Here is a 17120-nt window from a genome sequence, read left to right on the forward strand (position 1 = left end):
ACGTATATATATATATATATATATATATATATATATATATATATATATCCACACGTTCAAAAGGAGTGTGCAGCATGCGGCGGTCACATGCACTAATTTTTGGCGCCGCGTCGGGCTGCTTCCGCGCAGCTGCCCTTTCTCTGTGGCAGCATCGGCGTGGTGGGGGGGGCGGTCTCTCCAATATTAACGGCTTTGCCAAGATTTTTTCTCAGGCCAAAACCAACTCAAGTGGCAACGGCTCTTCCTCAGACTTTTTAAATGGTCGCTTTGAGGGCGGGAGCGCCACCATGGATCCCTCCATGCTGCAGAATATGCATCGCACCTTGAACCAATCCTTGACGCCGGAAGTACAGGAATCGATGCGTGCCATGATGGAGGGTCTCAAGCGCGGAGACGGGATTCCACAAATGGGGATGATGGCATTTGGTGTGGGTGAAAATGAGAAGGGGAAAAAGGTTGCCCGAGGTGCCAAGTTAACATTTGACCCAAATACGGGGAAAGTCTCAAAGGATTTTCTGGAGAGTCAGCTGGAGGAGGATGACCCGATGTTACCCAAAGGGACTGTCGGGGATTACCACACTGAGGGAGCCATCGAGGTAGAGTTTGAGGAGGACTCGAGAAGACACGCATCCACCGTCGCGGAAACAATATCTGAAGCCGATGTGGTTCTGGAGGGGACTTCGGAGTCGTTAACGAGAGGTGGCAAAGACACAACACAATGAGGGGCGGTAACCGTGACGAAATGGTGTGGTCCAAGTAACGAATTGCCCTCAGCAGCTAACAATGCTCCCATATCTGTCCTGGCGCTGCCGTCGTTCATGCATATCCGCGTTAAAAAAGAAACCGACATTAATAAAAAAAAAAAGGACTTGAACGAGAAGAACCGAAAATGGTTGCACATGCAGTGGTATATGCTGGCTTGCCTTTTTGCCACCAAGTTGTCCTTTTTGTTTTCCATTGTTTCGGCCACTGGTGCCTTTGCAGCTCGGTGGTTGCTGGGGTCGCTGGGGGCAAAGTGTGAAAAAAAAACAACAAGAAAAAAGTTAGTGACAAGTCATATCTTCATGCAGCCCCACTTGGGGAAAGGCCTCTTTAGCCTTGTTGTGCTTGCCGTGCGGTAGTGACACGGTGACGTGTTCAAAATCATTTTTTCCTTTTATTTGCCCTATTTACTCTAAGCTAGCACGAAATAAAAGAAGCCCAACTTAATTTTATTTGTTTGCTTTTTTATTTGCTTCGAAGAGTAGGAAGGCAAGCTACGATGTTGTTTTGTTATCCTATGTTTCCACTTTTAGTGGTGTTTGCCCTTATCGTCCCATTCCGGCCCTTCGATGCAGAAGGTGCGCTCCTGGCTTCGTCTTCCATCGAGTACTGTGAGCGTGGAAGCACCACGGATTTGCTTCCGTGTGAGAAGAAGATGGTGGTGACTTTGTCGGTGGATAATGCCCAGGATGCAGGTGTAGAAGAGTTTGTGCTTCTGCAAGATGCCGTGGACAAAACACGAGGTACTGGGGAAGAGCCCGTGAAATTTGAACCAATCCGTCTGACGACGAAAAAGTCACGCGTGCAACATATATACCCCCTTTTTTACGAACAGAATTTTAACTCCAAGCCATACGAGGAGCAGATTCCAGCGGAAATAATTGGGTGCGAGGATGGATCCAACTCGAAGGCGACATGCGGGGTGGTCCTAGATGCAGCTGGGGAAACAATTCCATACAGCGAGGGATTTTGTTGTCGTTGCGGTATGTGCCAATTGTTGGGCATCTGCCCTCCAGACAGCCGCGGCCTTCAAGTATGCAACGTTTTTGGAGAGGCTTCAATGGCCTCGTGTCTCCGTTTTGGAGAGCTCTGGTACAGTGGGTACAGCATAGGCTCAGCCTCTACCTGGTACCGCTTGGAGGTAAAGCTAACGGCTAACTCCTCAACTGAAGCCACCAAAGCGAGGCAGGCAGTCTTTGAGTTGGGACCGGATGTGCTTTCGGGTTCATCACCGGAGTTTGGAGCTTGGGTCAATATTGTGGGGGACTTTGTGCCCTCAGAAGCGCCACTGGTTCTTACTGAGAAAATGCTTTTTGTCCCCACCCTTCCAAGAAAACATAAGCTTGTTTTGGCAGGATCATCAGAGTGGTTATTGCTAGACAAACACCGTGTGAGCATACAGGGTCGAGAGTGTGACAAGGTAGGGGTTTCATATGAGGCTTTTGCTAGTCAGGGCAGCAGATGCCAGTTGAGGCGGGGGTCGTGTCTGGCCGATCAGTTGGAGGACTACCGTTTGAGTGACATTGCAGTTGAAGCCAAAGGGGGCAGAGGTCAGTATATGGCTCGTTTTTTTGGCGATTTTGTGCTGGGTAACGCCAACGCCACCGACGGCCCAACCCTCTCGTACTGGATGCAAAATTCATTGACGACGATGGTCACTATTGTCATTTCGGCGGACAGACTGAAATATGTGCTGTCCGTCTCCCCGGGCGAAATCATCGCCACAGAGGTGTCGAAGTCGGTAATCGAGAGTGCTTCGAGAGATGGTGTGCTTGTGGTGACGGTGCGCAATACTGGAAGCATCACAGCGCAATACACCCTTGGAGTGGGAAACTGTTCGCGACATGTTCACCCCATGATGGCCCAGGCTGTGAGTATGGCGCCACATCAGACACTGACGCGCGTTTTTGACTTGAATGTGCAGGGCACGTTGGAAAAGGGACTAGTGCATTGTGATGTGACGTTACAGGACGCGCGAGGTGGTGTTACCGACAAGAAGCTTGTGGAGTTTCGCGTGACAAGCGTGGAGTGGAAGAACGGAACACAGGGCGGTAATGCACCCAGTGGAAACGGCGGCAGCGTGGGTGGCAATAACGGTTCAGCTTGCAAGCGTTGTGAGTGGTACAACATTGTGTGCTTCTTGATGCATAGGTGTTGGTGGCAGCCACTGTTATATGTTCTGGTTGTTATTGCTGTGCTACTAGGGGTATATTTTTTTTGTAAAATGTTTTCTTGTATCAATGACGAGCATAAGGATCGTGAGTGGCCTATTTAGAGAGTGGCTACCCTGCGGACTTTAGTTCATCACAGCATGCCCGCCTTTTGCCTGTGTGGCACACAAGGATACTGCTCGGTATATGTTATCGGAAAGCAGCAAGTAATCTCTATTTTTTTTCTTTCTCTCATATATATGCCTTTTTTTTTGTTCTTCCATGATGTGGGAATGAGGGGCTTGCCATAGGGAATGCTCCACATCGCTCCCTTCCCATTTGGCCAGTGACTACTGCCTCATTGCTATTATTACCTTGAGAGCGGGTGAGGTTTCTGGAAGGGTCGTTTGTTGAGCTGAGGTGCAGGGTTTTTTTTTAAATTTTTATTTTTCTGCTGGAGGACGCTAAGCTTTCACTCGCGCGCACTGTTGTGGAAAGCTCTGTCCTTGTGCTATCTTTTGTTTCCTGTCTTTTTTTTGTTTTTTTTTTCGTTCTACAATGGGTGTTTTACCTACTTCTTTTTTGTGTTGCTGCTGCAGTTGTTATTGCCTTCGCCTTATGTGTCTAAGTTCTTATTGGGAGCGTTATATATATGTATATATTTTTTTTTTCTACTCGTCAGGTCCGTGACTATTCTCTACTGGTGCGTCTTCACTGACGCACCCATCACCAATAACGCAGTCAGCGCTATAGCACAAGGGAAAGAAGGAGAAAGCAAGGCGTTATATATCTGTATATATACTGTTTGGCGCACAATGTTGTTCTATCTGACGCTCCTTATCCTCTGTGTTGGCTGTGGTCTCGGCAATGTAGCACAGGGTTTAACGTTTGGTGTGATTGGAGACTGGGGATTAGGGGCATATGCAAATGGGCATTGTCCCGAGATTATCTCCACGCGGCGGTACACGGAACTGTGTGGACGACTTGGCTGCAACTTTACAATTAGCGTAGGGGACAACTTCTACTGCAGCGACGTGGCGTTCTGCATTCGACATTCGTTCGAAGAGGCGATGAAGGACGTGCCTGGCCCGTTCTTTCCATGTACGGGTAACCATGACAATGTAAATGCACAGATTCAATACTCGAAGCGAAACCCTCGATGGTATTGGCCGAGTCGTTACTACACCGTGAAGCTTCCGATTGATGACACGGGCCACACCGTGCAGTTGTTTGCCTTGGATTCGCTTGATTATTCACTATGGAAGGGTAGGCAACATGATTGGTTGGTAGAAGAATTAAAGCGAAGCAATGCTCGATGGAAAATTATTTTTGGTCACTATCCCACTACCGGGAGTGGAAGACACAAACGGGTGGGCTCGGTGGGAGGGATTAACCAGCTAATGAGTCAATTTAACGTGCAGGCATATTTTAGCGGCCATGATCACATTGTAGAGGTAAATAATATAGAGGGGCGTGTGTTGGCTCTAAGTGGTGGGATGTCACGTGGCGCACTAATGGCGTACGCCACCGGCGGGAAGGCAAGAAAATTTACACTTACCAGTCCAAGTGAGTACAGCCCGTATAAGCAAGCGTGGCCCAGTCATGGGTTTATAACAGTGGACTTGGCTCCAAATACGATGAACTTAAATGTCTGGGACTCTGCCGGGGGTATGCACTATGAGTTTGTGGTGACGCATGACTGGATGCAAAAAGTCATGGAGCTGCCACCTGCCGCTCGGCATACGTGGCCACCCCCGGATGTAGTGCTGCAAGCTATGAAGGATGAACATGCACTACCCCGCGGTCCAGGCGGGGGGACTGTTTTTTTTGCCAATGGGACGCGTGTAACACTTCCAGGCGACAACGACGGCCGTGGGGGACGGGACTCCACTGGGACACCGTCAGGCTATTCTGCCGCCCCACCAACGCCTGTATTGAAACTTCCACCCACACCTGTTCCTGATTACATCCAATACGCCGTCTTCACTGAATGTGAGATGTGCAATAAGAAGTTCCGCGCAGGAAAGCGATTCACACTACGTATTAATGGTGAAACCCTTTCCCTAAACCATCGATTGTACCTGACGGATCGGTCGGATGGCTGCGATGACGCCCATCGGGGAAATCATGTTTTGCCTGGGACACGCATTGAAACTCCTCTCTTCAATACCCTTCTCTTGAACGTGACACGTGTGGTGGAGCGTGTCTATGTCTGCCTTAGTGTAGATGCCGGTGCCACCTATAGTAGGCTTCTCCGTGAGGATACCGTGGAGGAGTTGTACACGTTCTCTATCACAGCTCTCTAACGCGAATAATATGAGGCTTGAATATATATATATATATATACATATATTTAATTCCTTTATTGTGTTTTGCGTTATCCAGTGTCTTTGTCTTTTTCTTTTTTTGATATGTTTTTCTTTTCTTTCTTCTGCGTACCCCTTCACATCCTAGATTTGCTCCGTACCCTCAGTTCTTGTCTGCTGGAGAGAACGAGAGTTACTGGAAACCAAACTCAGAGGGGGAAAACAACTCTGTCTTCGTGTGCCCTTCGCTCTTCATTTTTATTTTTTTACTTCTTTTTTTTTTTTTGTGTGTGTGTGTGTGTTTCTGTGTGTTTCCCTCCCCCCTCCCCGTGTTTCTGATGTTCTGCATCCATTCGCGCTCTTTGTCTGCCTCACTTTCGCTTTGCTTGTGTCTACCGCAGGGCGTTCCTCGTTCCGAAAAGAGAGGCAATTCCGCTTCTCTAGGAGACGGGGTGGCGGTGGTGGTGGGTCGGGCCGTGGATAAAAGGGAAGGACTGCCTGCTGTGCTCCGTAAATGCCGCGTGTGGGAAGATGCGACTCCCAGAAAAGGCCGGTGGGTGGCACCAATGGCACGCGACCTATGGAAGCCAAGGTCATTTCCGTGGAACGCGCGCGGCCGTTGCGACCGCAGACGAAAAAGAAGAACACAGCAATCGGAGCATCTTCCACGGCGCCTAGGAATGCTCACGGTGGCGCAGTACCTGTATCAGCTTTTAGTGCGCCATTCCCGTCGTTATTGCGTATGCCGTCTGTAAAGGAAATGTATTCAGTTGTACTCACCGGCACCACAGGGAAACCCCCGGATAGTTCTTGCACTGGAGAGGGCCGGCTTCCTTCAGGAGATAACAACGCCATTGCTGCAATGTTTTTACGGCAGCTTCGGGTTGCCTGCGCGGCGCACACCGGAAAAACGTCCGGTGACAGTGGTGTTAGTAGTAGTCGTGGCAGCTCTGATGTATTGTGCTCGCACGCAGGATTTACTTTTTACCGGCATCTTTACGACATGCACCGATGGCTATTTTCGTCTGGCGCCTGTGAACATGGACGCCGTGTAGTTGTTAAGCATGCCTGGCAAGCACTGTTTGCCAAGAAACTTCGACCATGGCGTGTGTTTATGACGATTTTAGGCTCTGAAATGATGCTTGCAGATGAGAATGCGGCGTCAGGATTTTTGACGATGTTATACAATATTTTGCAGATAACTAGTCGTCCTCGTCGCAAACGGGTTATCAGATTGTGTTGCCGGTTTAGGTTGCCGCAAGAATGCATTTCCATTCTTGAGGGGTGCGAGGACGCTTTTGCGGCCGCGGTGCGATTGTACAATTGTGGCAACAGCACGAGGAGCTGTAATCTGACTTTGCCGCGTGAAGGGGGTTCACAGGAGCTGAATGCACGATTGCTGGGGTCTGACAGTTTTCATTCTCCACCTTTTGCCTTAATGCGTGTGGTGGAGGCGGCAGCAATGCTGTTGGGGCTTTGTGGATCTGGAAACGCGAAGGTACTTCGAGTTGTGCGTCGTACAAATGCTTTATCATCATTGCTTTATGTCACTGAGTTACTCTTTGCCACCGTGGCGCGTCAGTTGTCCCAGATAAAGACGAATGACAGGAAATACTTTGTAGGTGATGACGAGGGCGGCACAGAGGCAGTATATTGTAGGAACGAAGCTCACTTGTACTGTGCTTCTATTTCTCAGCATGTGTTACCCACCTGCGATGCTCTTCTGCACCTGGTTGTAGCACTTTATCAACTTGCGGCCCTTCCGGCGAATGCGGACTTCATGGGTGAGCGTGGCGTGAAGCTTTGCGTTCAGCTTGGATGGATGCTGCACAGCTTTCTTTCAAAAGAGATGAGTTTGTTGCGAGCTCTTTCTTTGCCGTTACAGGATCACCTTGAGAGAGTTGCGCTGCGGTCGATTGAACTGTTGTCGCGCCTCTGCTGTGGCACAAAGACAAGGAAAAAATCACTGGAGGCGGCACGGGAGCAGGGTGCTGTTGGTATGCTTGTTAATTTTAGCACGCACCCGTCGCGGCGCGCGGAAGTGGGGCTTGCCTCTCTCGATGCCTTAAATGCCCTAACAACCAAGGATAGTGGGTGCCGAGAACAGCTGCATGGTGACGCAGAGGAAATTTCTACTCTTGTTCAGGGTGTTGTTAGAGCAGCCGAGTTAGCAGCTCGCTCAGCAGACCACTGGCACAAGCTCTATGTATCGTTGTACGCATTATTTGGCGTTGTCACACTTCCGGGTGAAGTAGATGCCACTCGACGTAATGAGGGCGCAGCTCCCACGCTCCGCGTTGTGCCTTCACAACACTCCTTCTCCGTCTTGACGCCGGATGTGATGCAGGGGTTTTCGTTGCTCCGTGTGGGTGGAACGACAATGCCACTCTCACTTCTTTCGATTGATTTTCAGCCGGATGCCTTTTCTCCGGAGTTACATAAAGAAGGAGAGTGGGGTTTCGCCACGGACACGCTTGCCTTTATAGCGCCTGAAAAATTGCCTTGGTTGTTTTCAAATGACGTATTACCACCGTCGCGTGAGATTGCCGCCCCCCTATTTCCAGACGTGGGGATGACAGAGGTGGAGCTGGGACGCTGCTTACTCTCGCATACTCTAGAGGCTCTTCAACCCACCTCATCCGAGGTGAAGGTTCGAGTGCTCAAACGCCTCATTGAACGTCTATGCACACCTTTTCACTGCATTGATCGTGTCGTGTATGAGCGACCTCCACTTGTTGTGTTACCCTCACTGCAGGTAGTGTTGGAAGAGGTGACGACACCGGAACAGGTGCAGTTGTTGGGTGGGGAAGAAAGCAGAGGAGGGGGAGGGCAGGCCCACTTTGAGGCTCCTTCCTTGACAGGATTCTTGAAATTTCAATCGGACTTTGAGTCTGGCAATTTACAGCGTGCTGTTGCCATTGATGAGGTGGAGTACGATCTTGTGCTAAGCCCTGACACAAACACAAACTGTCATGTGCAGTGGTTTTATTTCTGTGTTGAGGACTACACGCCTGGCACAACGTACCGCTTTAACATTCTCAACATGGAGAAATCCAGCTCGACTTTCAACGAGGGCCAGCGGCCTCTCATGCTATTGGTCGAGGATGCCGTGTCGAAAACGGGCGTGTCGGGCCTGCCACAGTGGACGCGTTGCGGACACGACATTTTTTATTACAGAAACTTGTATCGACGCCCGGCACGTTGCACCACAACCACCACTGCAACGGCGGAAGCAGACGGTATAGAGATGACTAAAAGTCATGGCAGCAGCGAACGCAGATTAAACCACGGGCAACAAGCCTCAAAGAAGGCGAAAAAAGTCATCAAGACAAAGCATTCCAAGAATCAAGATGGAGAAGGGACCTCATTTTGTTACACACTAAGTTTTTCTGTGGTATTTCCAGAGAAGAAAGGACGTGTGTTTTTGGCAAATTGTTTTCCGTATACCTACACTAACCTCATAGCTGACATTCATCAGTGGGAACAGCAGGCAAAGGGTGGCCTTGGTGCCTCGGCCCTGGTGGCGGTGCAACAACTTTGTACGACACCCGGTGGTCTTCCGGTGCCGATTATTACCGTCACAGCAAGCACCTCGGGGGATGGGGATGCTGAAGGCAGTAGAGAGAAAAATTTGTGTAACAGTTGCGGAGTTGCGGCTTTAACAGAGATAGAGAACCGCCCGGTGTGTATCGTGACCTCGCGGGTCCATCCTGGAGAGAGTAATGCCAGTTGGATGTTGCGTGGGTTGTTAACCTTTCTTCTAGGCGATGAGGAGGAGGCCAAGACGCTGCGAAGCAGCTTTGTGTGGAAGATTATACCTATGCTGAATCCTGACGGTGTTGTGCTTGGAAACCATCGCTCCTCACTGGGGGGAGCAGACCTTAACCGTGACTACGCAGATCCAAACCCGTGGACCAATCCCGTGATTTATTCGCTGAAGCGACTCACTCAACACATCATTTCTAGAGAGCAACGCCATGTGGCACTTTTTGCGGATTTGCACGGACACTCACGCGCCAAAAACTTTCTTATCTATGGATGTACACCCCGCCCAGGGGAGCCGGAGAGAAAATCGGCCGTCAGGGGTACAATGGCAATGCCGCCATCTCAATTGGAAGCTTCCTCCAGCAATTCCACATTGGATGCTCGTCGACAGGGGTCATCGACCGCGACCTCAGTGACGACTGCTGCTTCTTCGCCTGTTGAAAAAATTGTTCCCTTCATTCTGAGTTGTCTTTCTCCCGCCTTTGCACTGCCACAGTGTTCTTTTACGGTGCATAAGAGTAAGCAGAATACTGGACGGGTTGTGATGTATCGTCAGTTTGGGATACGCATGAGCTACACGCTAGAGGCAACCATGATGGGTGGGAAAGACGATGAAGTCTATTGCCGCAACACCCGCATTATACCGAAAAAATCATTAGGAGGTGTGGTTGGTGTACTTCAGGAAGAGAAAGCAAATAAAGTCAGCAAGGAAGAGGAAAAAATAAAGGGTGCCGTGGAGCCATGGCCTTTGGAGGTCTGCTACAGTACTCGTCAGTATGAAAATATGGGTGAGTTGCTGGTTCGCAGCCTCCATCTTCTTAGGGTGGATGGTGAGGGTTTGGACGCCGCCATGAAGGAAACAATTGAACGTGCATGGTCATTGTTCTTTGCCACTACAGGCAATATAGATGCGATGACTGTGTTGAGCTCTCCTTCCATGGGCGGTTCGTATGCGTTTTCAACACGAAAGGAACGTCGCCTGGATGCTCTCAAGGTAAAGAAGGAGAAGACGACGAACACCGCCACACTGTCGATGGAGCAGCGAAAGGAATTACTGCGCGCACTGCTTGTGCGGCCAAAGGTGTCAACTACACACCCGATGGCTCTTGGCTCCGTTTTTATGGGAAGCGAAAGTGACGATGAGGAGGAGTCCGAAGGCTCAGATGACGAAGATGACGATGACGTGGGAGACCAGGTCAATGCCTCTAGACTTGAAGATGATGACGGTGAGAGTGGCGGAAGCGATGATGACAACGAGGATGATGATGACGATGATGACGACGAGGATGATGATGATGATGATGACGCGGACGATATTGAGGATGAGGAACTTCCATCCTCTGAGGTTGGTGGGGCCTATTTCCTGGAGTAGCGTACATCGCTGACTTAGCAGACCACTTAGACACCACTCATGTTTTTGAGTGACGCTACAGCACTGTACGCCCATGTGGATTTGTTTCTCTTTCATCTGCTCCTTTTTTGATGAAATAACTTTTTGGTACATCAGTGATAATAATAGTAATAAAACAACAACAAGATCATGTCGTCTGAATTTGATACCTTTATTATTATTACTTTTTTTTTTTTTTTTTTGCCTTCCTTCCATTTGTACTGCTTTGCATCTTTCTAAATGTCACAGTTTGCCCACATAGATCTGCCTAGGGGGAGATGATGGACAACGATTGGCTTCGCAACTCTTCTTTGCCTGCTGACTGTCCACCTATAGATCATGGCAGTGTGGGGCAGGGATGCCGCTGGGGTGGCGAACAGTGGCTCCTCGCAGAGTCATGGACAAAAATTTATTGTGGGTGTTGGAATCGGCGGCATTGCCGCTTACGCGATTTACTTGTTCTACTGCGGAATTCGCAGAGGTCCACCGCAACTTTTTTGGACCACTTCATCCGTGACGAAGTGGAAATCGTCATCGCCTTCTTGCCGTGCAGAAAGGCGCGATGAGGCAGCTGATCCGGTTACGCGACCAACGCTGACGCTGGTGAATTTTCCTAAAAAAATGCGGGCGGTGTTTGAACGCTCGCTGCGACCGCTGATCAATGCGGATGAATTGGCCCTGCAGGACGCCCGTGTTGTGTTTTTTCATGAGGTATCAGAGATTACACCCGACAACGTGGAGGCTGTGGTTCGCCAAGAGGTTGTTTCAGCCTTTGACCAGTTGAAGGGAACTCCCTGTGCTGTCTATCGTTCTGTCCTGGCGATAGATGGGGAGCTGGTTAACCCTTTTTGGGGACCTGAGGAAGCGGTGAAGGCTTCACGAGGACGTGTATTTCTTGAACGCCATTGTATTGGCTATACTGTAGATGGTGGTCGAGTGGAGTTCCTTTTTCACGATACGCGGGGCATGGTGGGAGGTGTCACTGATTGTACCTCGACAATGAAAACTGATCTTTACCTGGATGCTGTAGATGATGCGCTGCGACGTTGTTTTTGCGCGACCACGCTGACCTTTTCTTTGGATAAAGAAGAGAAACGGGACACCATCGGAGGCTTTTCCTCTTCTGGGCATGGGATATGCATTAACGGCCCATATGCTCGCTCCTTTGGAGCGTTATGGCTGAGTCCTGTACCGCTTTTTGCAATGTTTGGGGCAGCTGTGCGATACAGTCGCGCAGAGTTTGATGGTTGGAGACGGCTTTTAAACCCAGACGGGGGTGACAGGTCCCCATTTTGGATGGTAAATCGAGTGTGGCGATGGTGGCAGGGGAGAAAACAATTGAAGTTGGGTGTTGCGACAGAAGAGAGCAACGGAGGAGACACCTTCACTGTGGAAATTGAATCTCTTCAGGATTCGGAAGTTATTGAGACGAATTGCGGTGAGCTCTTGAAAGATGCCTTGAAAAGGGTACGGAGGTTCAGTGGTGGCAAGGAGACTATTGAAATAGATACTTTTCCTTCTGCAACTGGCACAATTTTGCGCTGCGCTTTGCGTCCTGGGCTTACTGTGTTTCAGGCGCTGTGGGAGGCGTGGAGACTGACTGCGTTAGCCTCATGCCTCAAGTGCGATGTGCAACAATTCCGTCTTCTTGTTGCTGTGAGGACTCCAGAGTTGTCCACTTCGGGTGCGACGGTTACAAGCGACCATGCGTCGCGAACCCACGTTCAGGTTTTTCCTGTATCAAGGGAAGAGAAGGAGTCATCCTCCCCGTCCTTTTTTTCCTCTGCACAGTACTTTCGCCTGCTGAAAGACGGCCGTTGTGTGGAGGCAGCGGAGGCGTTTCAGCGCATTAAGGATGGAAATGTGCACCAATTGTACTACGTTGTTGCAGAATACGTGACAGGGGATTTTGACGGTGATTCGGCAAGGCATGCATGTGAGTAAAAAAAATAACTAAGAGCCATGCTAGTTGGTTTGGTAGTTGCCACAGCGGTGGAGTTCTTTGGTTTTATCGCTAGCGCATTGCTTTTTTTGCTTTTTTGCTTTTTTGCTTTTTGTGTTGTACCAATTTTTATTTTGGGCATGCATCTCCCCTTTTCATTTCCTTTTTTTTCATCCCCGCGTCTTATATATATTCACTTTTTTCGCCATGAGATGATGGACACGCAAGCTGAAGAGCTTGGGCGCGCAGATGAACGACACAAGGTTTTTATTTCCATCAATGACATTGCCTGGATTGGGAAAAATGTATTTGTTGTATCTGTGCCAGCGTACAAGCGAAGGATTAGCTGCGAGCTGACGGCCGTGGATGTGCCACGCGGCACGGCATCGGCCCTTGAAGAAAAAGTAATGAGGACATTGAATGAAATTCGCTGTGCGCCGTACAAGTATCTTCGACGGGACCACTATGCCTCCTTTCCAAATCAAGGCTACGGAGACATTATATTTAGGATGAGTGACGATGCTGCAGAGTGGGTTTCGTTGCAGGAGCGTTTGCTGCGGCGTGGGGTTGGCAGCATTGTGCGTCCCATAGTTGCACGACTGGAGGAACTTATACAAGCGGAGTTTGAGGGCTCAATGAGCCCGACGCATCTCCCGGACGGTCGCGAGAAGCCATGTGTGTGGGCAAACCATCATTACAACTTTGAAAACGGACCACTGTTTCGCAAGCAATTGACTGGCCAAATAATAAATGTTATGCGGGGTGATGTATATGTGGTTCGCTGGGACAAGGGACAAGTTATGAGCGGGAAATGCACGAGCAAACATAATGGTAACAAGGATGCTGGTGACGCACACCACGAAGAGTGGCCACCGCAGCTTGTGATTCTTGACGCTGTCAAGTGTTTTTCGCCGCGTACCGCGAATGGCTTTGCGGCACTGCGGTGGGCACAGAAACGCCTTCTCTACTCCCGCGTCAAAGTCTGCATTCACTCCACACACCCGTCGGAGAAGGATGTGTCAAATAACACGCAACTCTTTTCTCATGAGCAATTGCGATGTGTGCGGTCAGCTGTGTACGTACTACCACGGGAATCTGGCCTGTGCGCGTCTTCCACGCGACGAGCCACTAATGTAGGTAGTGCCTTGATTTCAAAGGGTCTCGGACTTCTTCGGCAGGTTGTGGATGCTGCCGTACCGCGTTCAAGTGATTTTCATGAACTTCTACGTGCTGCCAGGGACCGCTGTTGCGCGGTGACAGACGCGACACTGAAGGATGCAAAGCAGTCTTTACCGGACAATTTGATCTCTGACGATGGAGTTTCGTGCCCTGCAAATGTTCCCGTTGCTACGTGGTGCAACTCTTCCCCATCACTGAAGACGCTGTGGCAGACCACAATGTGGGATGGAGATGTTCATCGCAGTGCGCACGATTACCCCCAACGCATTTACTGTCTTCGACCACTGCGAAGCCTCTGTGATATGAGGACACTGATACGTGAATGTGAGACCTTTGAGGGCTTTATCAATTCCGTGACGTTGGTGCGGGAGTCTCTCGGTGCGTCTTTAGAGCAGCAGCAATGTCGGCGTCGTCGGTTTCTTCGTGTGGAAATTAACGCTATTTTTGCTCTTACGAGGATTCAAGATATCCTTGCCAGAGTTGGGGCAAACACCTTTGGATCTGTTCGCCTGCATCCCACTGGAGGGAGTATATTGGGCAACACTGTCAAGGTGACCGTGGTATACGACAGGTGGCTGAGCGTCATTCCCATTACGGAAACCGCTTTCCTTAACATCACCGTCACCGGGTATGCGCCGCAGTCGTACGACCCTGCGAAACACGCCCCGAAGAAATGTCAGCACAGCCTGCTCGTGAAGAAGGAACAAAGGCAAGGGACGAAGGTGCTTGAGCTAGAACTTTCAGATGATGAGAATGAAAGAATTTTTGTTGTTGATGTTAGGGTGGAATTTGGAAACAGCACTGAGCATCTGAATCATCAGAGCGTGTATTTTCTCACCAGAGCGGCACAAGGCCCTGGTACCTCAGGCGCGTTGCTGTGCGATGATGACTATTCCAATGGTGAACTTGCTAGTGTGGACAGTGGGGAAGACCACTCTGCGTGTGATAGTGACAGTGAAGAGGAATCTGACAGACAAAACGAGCAAAATCAAGGCGCGGAAGAGGCAAGGCTAGCAGGCAATGATGATGAGGCGGCTGAGAGAAAAGAGAAAATGGAGTCGTCGGATACGTTTTGTCATTCGAGCGTTGATTTTTACTTTGAAGTGATGACTGACGCGGCGCATAAAGGGGGAGAATCCATGCGGAGACTGCGCGATTGGGGTAAAAGTCTCATGTACCGTGATGTGCGGTGTATTCCAATGGGCATTGGCACTGTGAATGGAGCTCGTGGGTTTTTGGGAGATGTGCTGCTGATAAAGACGCAGGAGGAGGAGGAGGAGGAGGAGGAGCAAAGTATTTTTTTTACAGTGGAAAAGAACTGGCGGCCGCCGGCCCATTCATCATGGTTAACGAAGGATGATGTGTGGACGGGCACGACTCGGATATTTGAGCAACATCATCGCAGACGCTGCAATGCTTTGTTTAAGCGGGAGTTTGAGTCACGAGACCTTCTGATTAAAGCTTGGTACGAGTCAATTTGCCGTATACGTGCGGAGTTATTTGAGACAGAGGACATTGAAGTTATGAAAGGGAACATGGTTTTGGATTTTGCGACACATTTGAAGGCGTATGGTGCTTTTTTGGCTTGCGACAAGCCAGATGGTGATGACAATGCCGTAATTTATGCCGAGGCGGGGAGACTGGAATGCTGGTACAACTCTGACACGAGTGTCTCAGCTGCGGGGACCACGACGACTGCCGTAGCAGCCAACTTGCAGGTTGTTGCGTTTCAAGACCATAACGCATCCTTTGGCCTCATTTCACCATCATTTCTGCCGCCCAAGGTTCCTTTGTCTGCATTTTCTCTTTTTCCGCGCCAGTTTTTTTCCGCGCACAGCAAACAACATCGCGCCTTGCTGACTAAGAACAACGTGGCCTCCATGAAGGAGGGCGGGGATATTCACGTGGATGCGGCCTTTTTTCGGCTGCCCCATCGTTTTTTGCCCAATCTTTTTGCCTCAAACTTTGAGCGCCTGCCAGCGGCTCTGCGGAATGTAGAGCGGGCTTTTTGTGATTCGTTGCAACAAGGTGATATACCGCGTCCTCCCAACGCGCCGGAGGTCGTATATTACGCAACTCAAAAAGCTTTTGTTTCTATTTTATCTATGCTTTTGCTGCTTCAGCTGCGACGTGATAATTTGGGAAAGGAATCGAGCGCAGAAACCCACCCGTACACGTCTATATACAAGTTGCTGAGGGATGAGTTTGGTGCCCTGTACGATTTGAAGCTGTCCAGGATGACTACTTCCCTGGTGCTTTACAGGGTGGAGCCCAACCTAAATGCGAATGGGGATGGACAGCAACGGCAGCCTGCACTACTTCTTGGATCTCATGACACAGAGACGAGTGACACATTTGAAGTTCCTGGCGGCTTTACGACATTGGATAAAAAGTCCTTGTTTCGTGCAATTGGAGTGCTGGGGTTTGAATCACTTGTTGCGCCTCGGCCGGCAAAGCCGGCCGACGATTTGACGAACAACGACGATGACATTGTTTTACTTACGGAGTTGAGTGCTGAGGAGTGCCATCCTATGACCTCCCGTGGTGTCGGGCCTTATCCGTTAGCAAGCAGCACCCCAAGGCTTTACCATCCATTTCCCTGGCTCACGCTTCTTGGCCAACCGCTGCTTGCTCGAGACGAATACGACGCGGAATCGTTGGGCAATCACGAAATGATTGCTGAGGGAGGTCACCTCATTCGACGGTACATTGCGGTTTCATACACGGCTCTTTGCTTGAGTGAAAGAAAACCGTATCGTTCATTCTCCTATGGTCGAATAACGCGGTCGTTGATTTATGGAATTGTTAAAAAACAAGCAGAGAAGGGCTCCGCTATCATGAACTATTTATCTCTTCTTCTTCGTTCTGCAGGCACTACGGCTGAGGGTGCCTCTCCGTTTGCAGATGGAATCTTGAATGTGTACGGAACGGCGAGTGAATTGTTGTACCTATTCTATCAGTCTCGTCGACAACTTCGCTTTCGACTTGGTATGCTTTTTCCTTCTCTTTTGAAGGGAGTGGAAGACACGACGGCTCCGACGGGCGCTGAGGTGAAAGCCGAAGAGGAATTCCTACAACAGTTGTCCGAGGCAGGGAAGCAGCTTATTGACCTGGTGGCGAAGCAGACAGCTGAACCATCGAGTTGCAAGAGTGGCGATGGGAAGCCTCCCGCACGCGTGTACCTTAAAATAGATCTTGATTGCCTCGACGCAGGCACGTGTATGTGGGTCTCTGTGTATCCCATCAAGAATGAGCCAGAACCCGAGGGATATGGCGAGGCAGTTGGAACGCGCGCTAACCCTCATCAGCAGTTTGACCTTGCGTCCAATGTGTGGTCTCGATTCCCGCAGCATGTACTTCTTGTGAGGTATCACCCTGAACACGACAAGTATGCTTTTGAGTGGTCGGGAGTTGAGAATCCGTCCCATGTGGACGCTAAGATGGTCCCCACGGAACAATAAATCACGCCGTTTACACTTCAATTGCTTTTGTGGAGTATTCGTGGTGGTTGTGGTTGTGGTTGTGGTGGAGGTGGAGGTGGAGGTGGAGGTGGAGGTGGAGGTGGAGGTGGAGGTGCGACGGAACACTTTTATCGCCCCCACGGTGTGCTTGCACTGCTGGGAACG

General features: G+C 49.9%; 6 protein-coding genes across 6 annotated transcripts, besides 8 other annotated features; all 6 read left to right on the forward strand.

Moving 5' to 3' along the window:
* Positions 1–3: 3 nt before the first annotated feature.
* Positions 4–48: a microsatellite.
* Positions 49–74: 26 nt separating this feature from the next.
* TraAM80_05130 (uncharacterized protein) lies at positions 75–722 on the forward strand (the record flags this gene model as incomplete). The annotated part of the gene is made up of 1 exon (XM_029382023.1): positions 75–722. The coding sequence occupies one exon, from the start codon at positions 75–77 to the stop codon at positions 720–722; it is 648 nt and encodes a 215-aa protein (XP_029238128.1).
* A 557-nt stretch (positions 723–1279) lies between these two features.
* On the forward strand, positions 1280–3037 carry TraAM80_05131 (generative cell specific-1; the record flags this gene model as incomplete). The annotated part of the gene is made up of 1 exon (XM_029382024.1): positions 1280–3037. The coding sequence occupies one exon, from the start codon at positions 1280–1282 to the stop codon at positions 3035–3037; it is 1758 nt and encodes a 585-aa protein (XP_029238129.1).
* Positions 3038–3428: 391 nt separating this feature from the next.
* Positions 3429–3461: a microsatellite.
* A 266-nt stretch (positions 3462–3727) lies between these two features.
* On the forward strand, positions 3728–5218 carry TraAM80_05132 (putative Tartrateresistant acid phosphatase type 5; the record flags this gene model as incomplete). Its single annotated transcript, XM_029382025.1, has 1 exon — positions 3728–5218. The coding sequence occupies one exon, from the start codon at positions 3728–3730 to the stop codon at positions 5216–5218; it is 1491 nt and encodes a 496-aa protein (XP_029238130.1).
* A 21-nt stretch (positions 5219–5239) lies between these two features.
* Positions 5240–5268: a microsatellite.
* Positions 5269–5473: 205 nt separating this feature from the next.
* Positions 5474–5504: a microsatellite.
* Positions 5504–5530: a microsatellite.
* A 268-nt stretch (positions 5531–5798) lies between these two features.
* TraAM80_05133 (putative zinc carboxypeptidase) lies at positions 5799–10355 on the forward strand (the record flags this gene model as incomplete). Its single annotated transcript, XM_029382026.1, has 1 exon — positions 5799–10355. The coding sequence occupies one exon, from the start codon at positions 5799–5801 to the stop codon at positions 10353–10355; it is 4557 nt and encodes a 1518-aa protein (XP_029238131.1).
* Positions 10356–10544: 189 nt separating this feature from the next.
* Positions 10545–10576: a microsatellite.
* Positions 10577–10712: 136 nt separating this feature from the next.
* On the forward strand, positions 10713–12317 carry TraAM80_05134 (uncharacterized protein; the record flags this gene model as incomplete). The annotated part of the gene is made up of 1 exon (XM_029382027.1): positions 10713–12317. One exon carries the CDS (start codon positions 10713–10715, stop codon positions 12315–12317), a length of 1605 nt encoding a protein of 534 aa, XP_029238132.1.
* Positions 12318–12395: 78 nt separating this feature from the next.
* Positions 12396–12429: a microsatellite.
* Positions 12430–12530: 101 nt separating this feature from the next.
* On the forward strand, positions 12531–16955 carry TraAM80_05135 (uncharacterized protein; the record flags this gene model as incomplete). The annotated part of the gene is made up of 1 exon (XM_029382028.1): positions 12531–16955. The coding sequence occupies one exon, from the start codon at positions 12531–12533 to the stop codon at positions 16953–16955; it is 4425 nt and encodes a 1474-aa protein (XP_029238133.1).
* Positions 16956–17018: 63 nt separating this feature from the next.
* Positions 17019–17070: a microsatellite.
* The last annotated feature ends 50 nt before the right edge of the window (positions 17071–17120 follow it).

This window comes from Trypanosoma rangeli, assembly GCF_003719475.1.
Source record: "Trypanosoma rangeli strain AM80 chromosome Unknown Tra_15.4_contig_00161, whole genome shotgun sequence".
Classification (NCBI taxonomy): Eukaryota; Euglenozoa; class Kinetoplastea; order Trypanosomatida; family Trypanosomatidae; genus Trypanosoma; species Trypanosoma rangeli.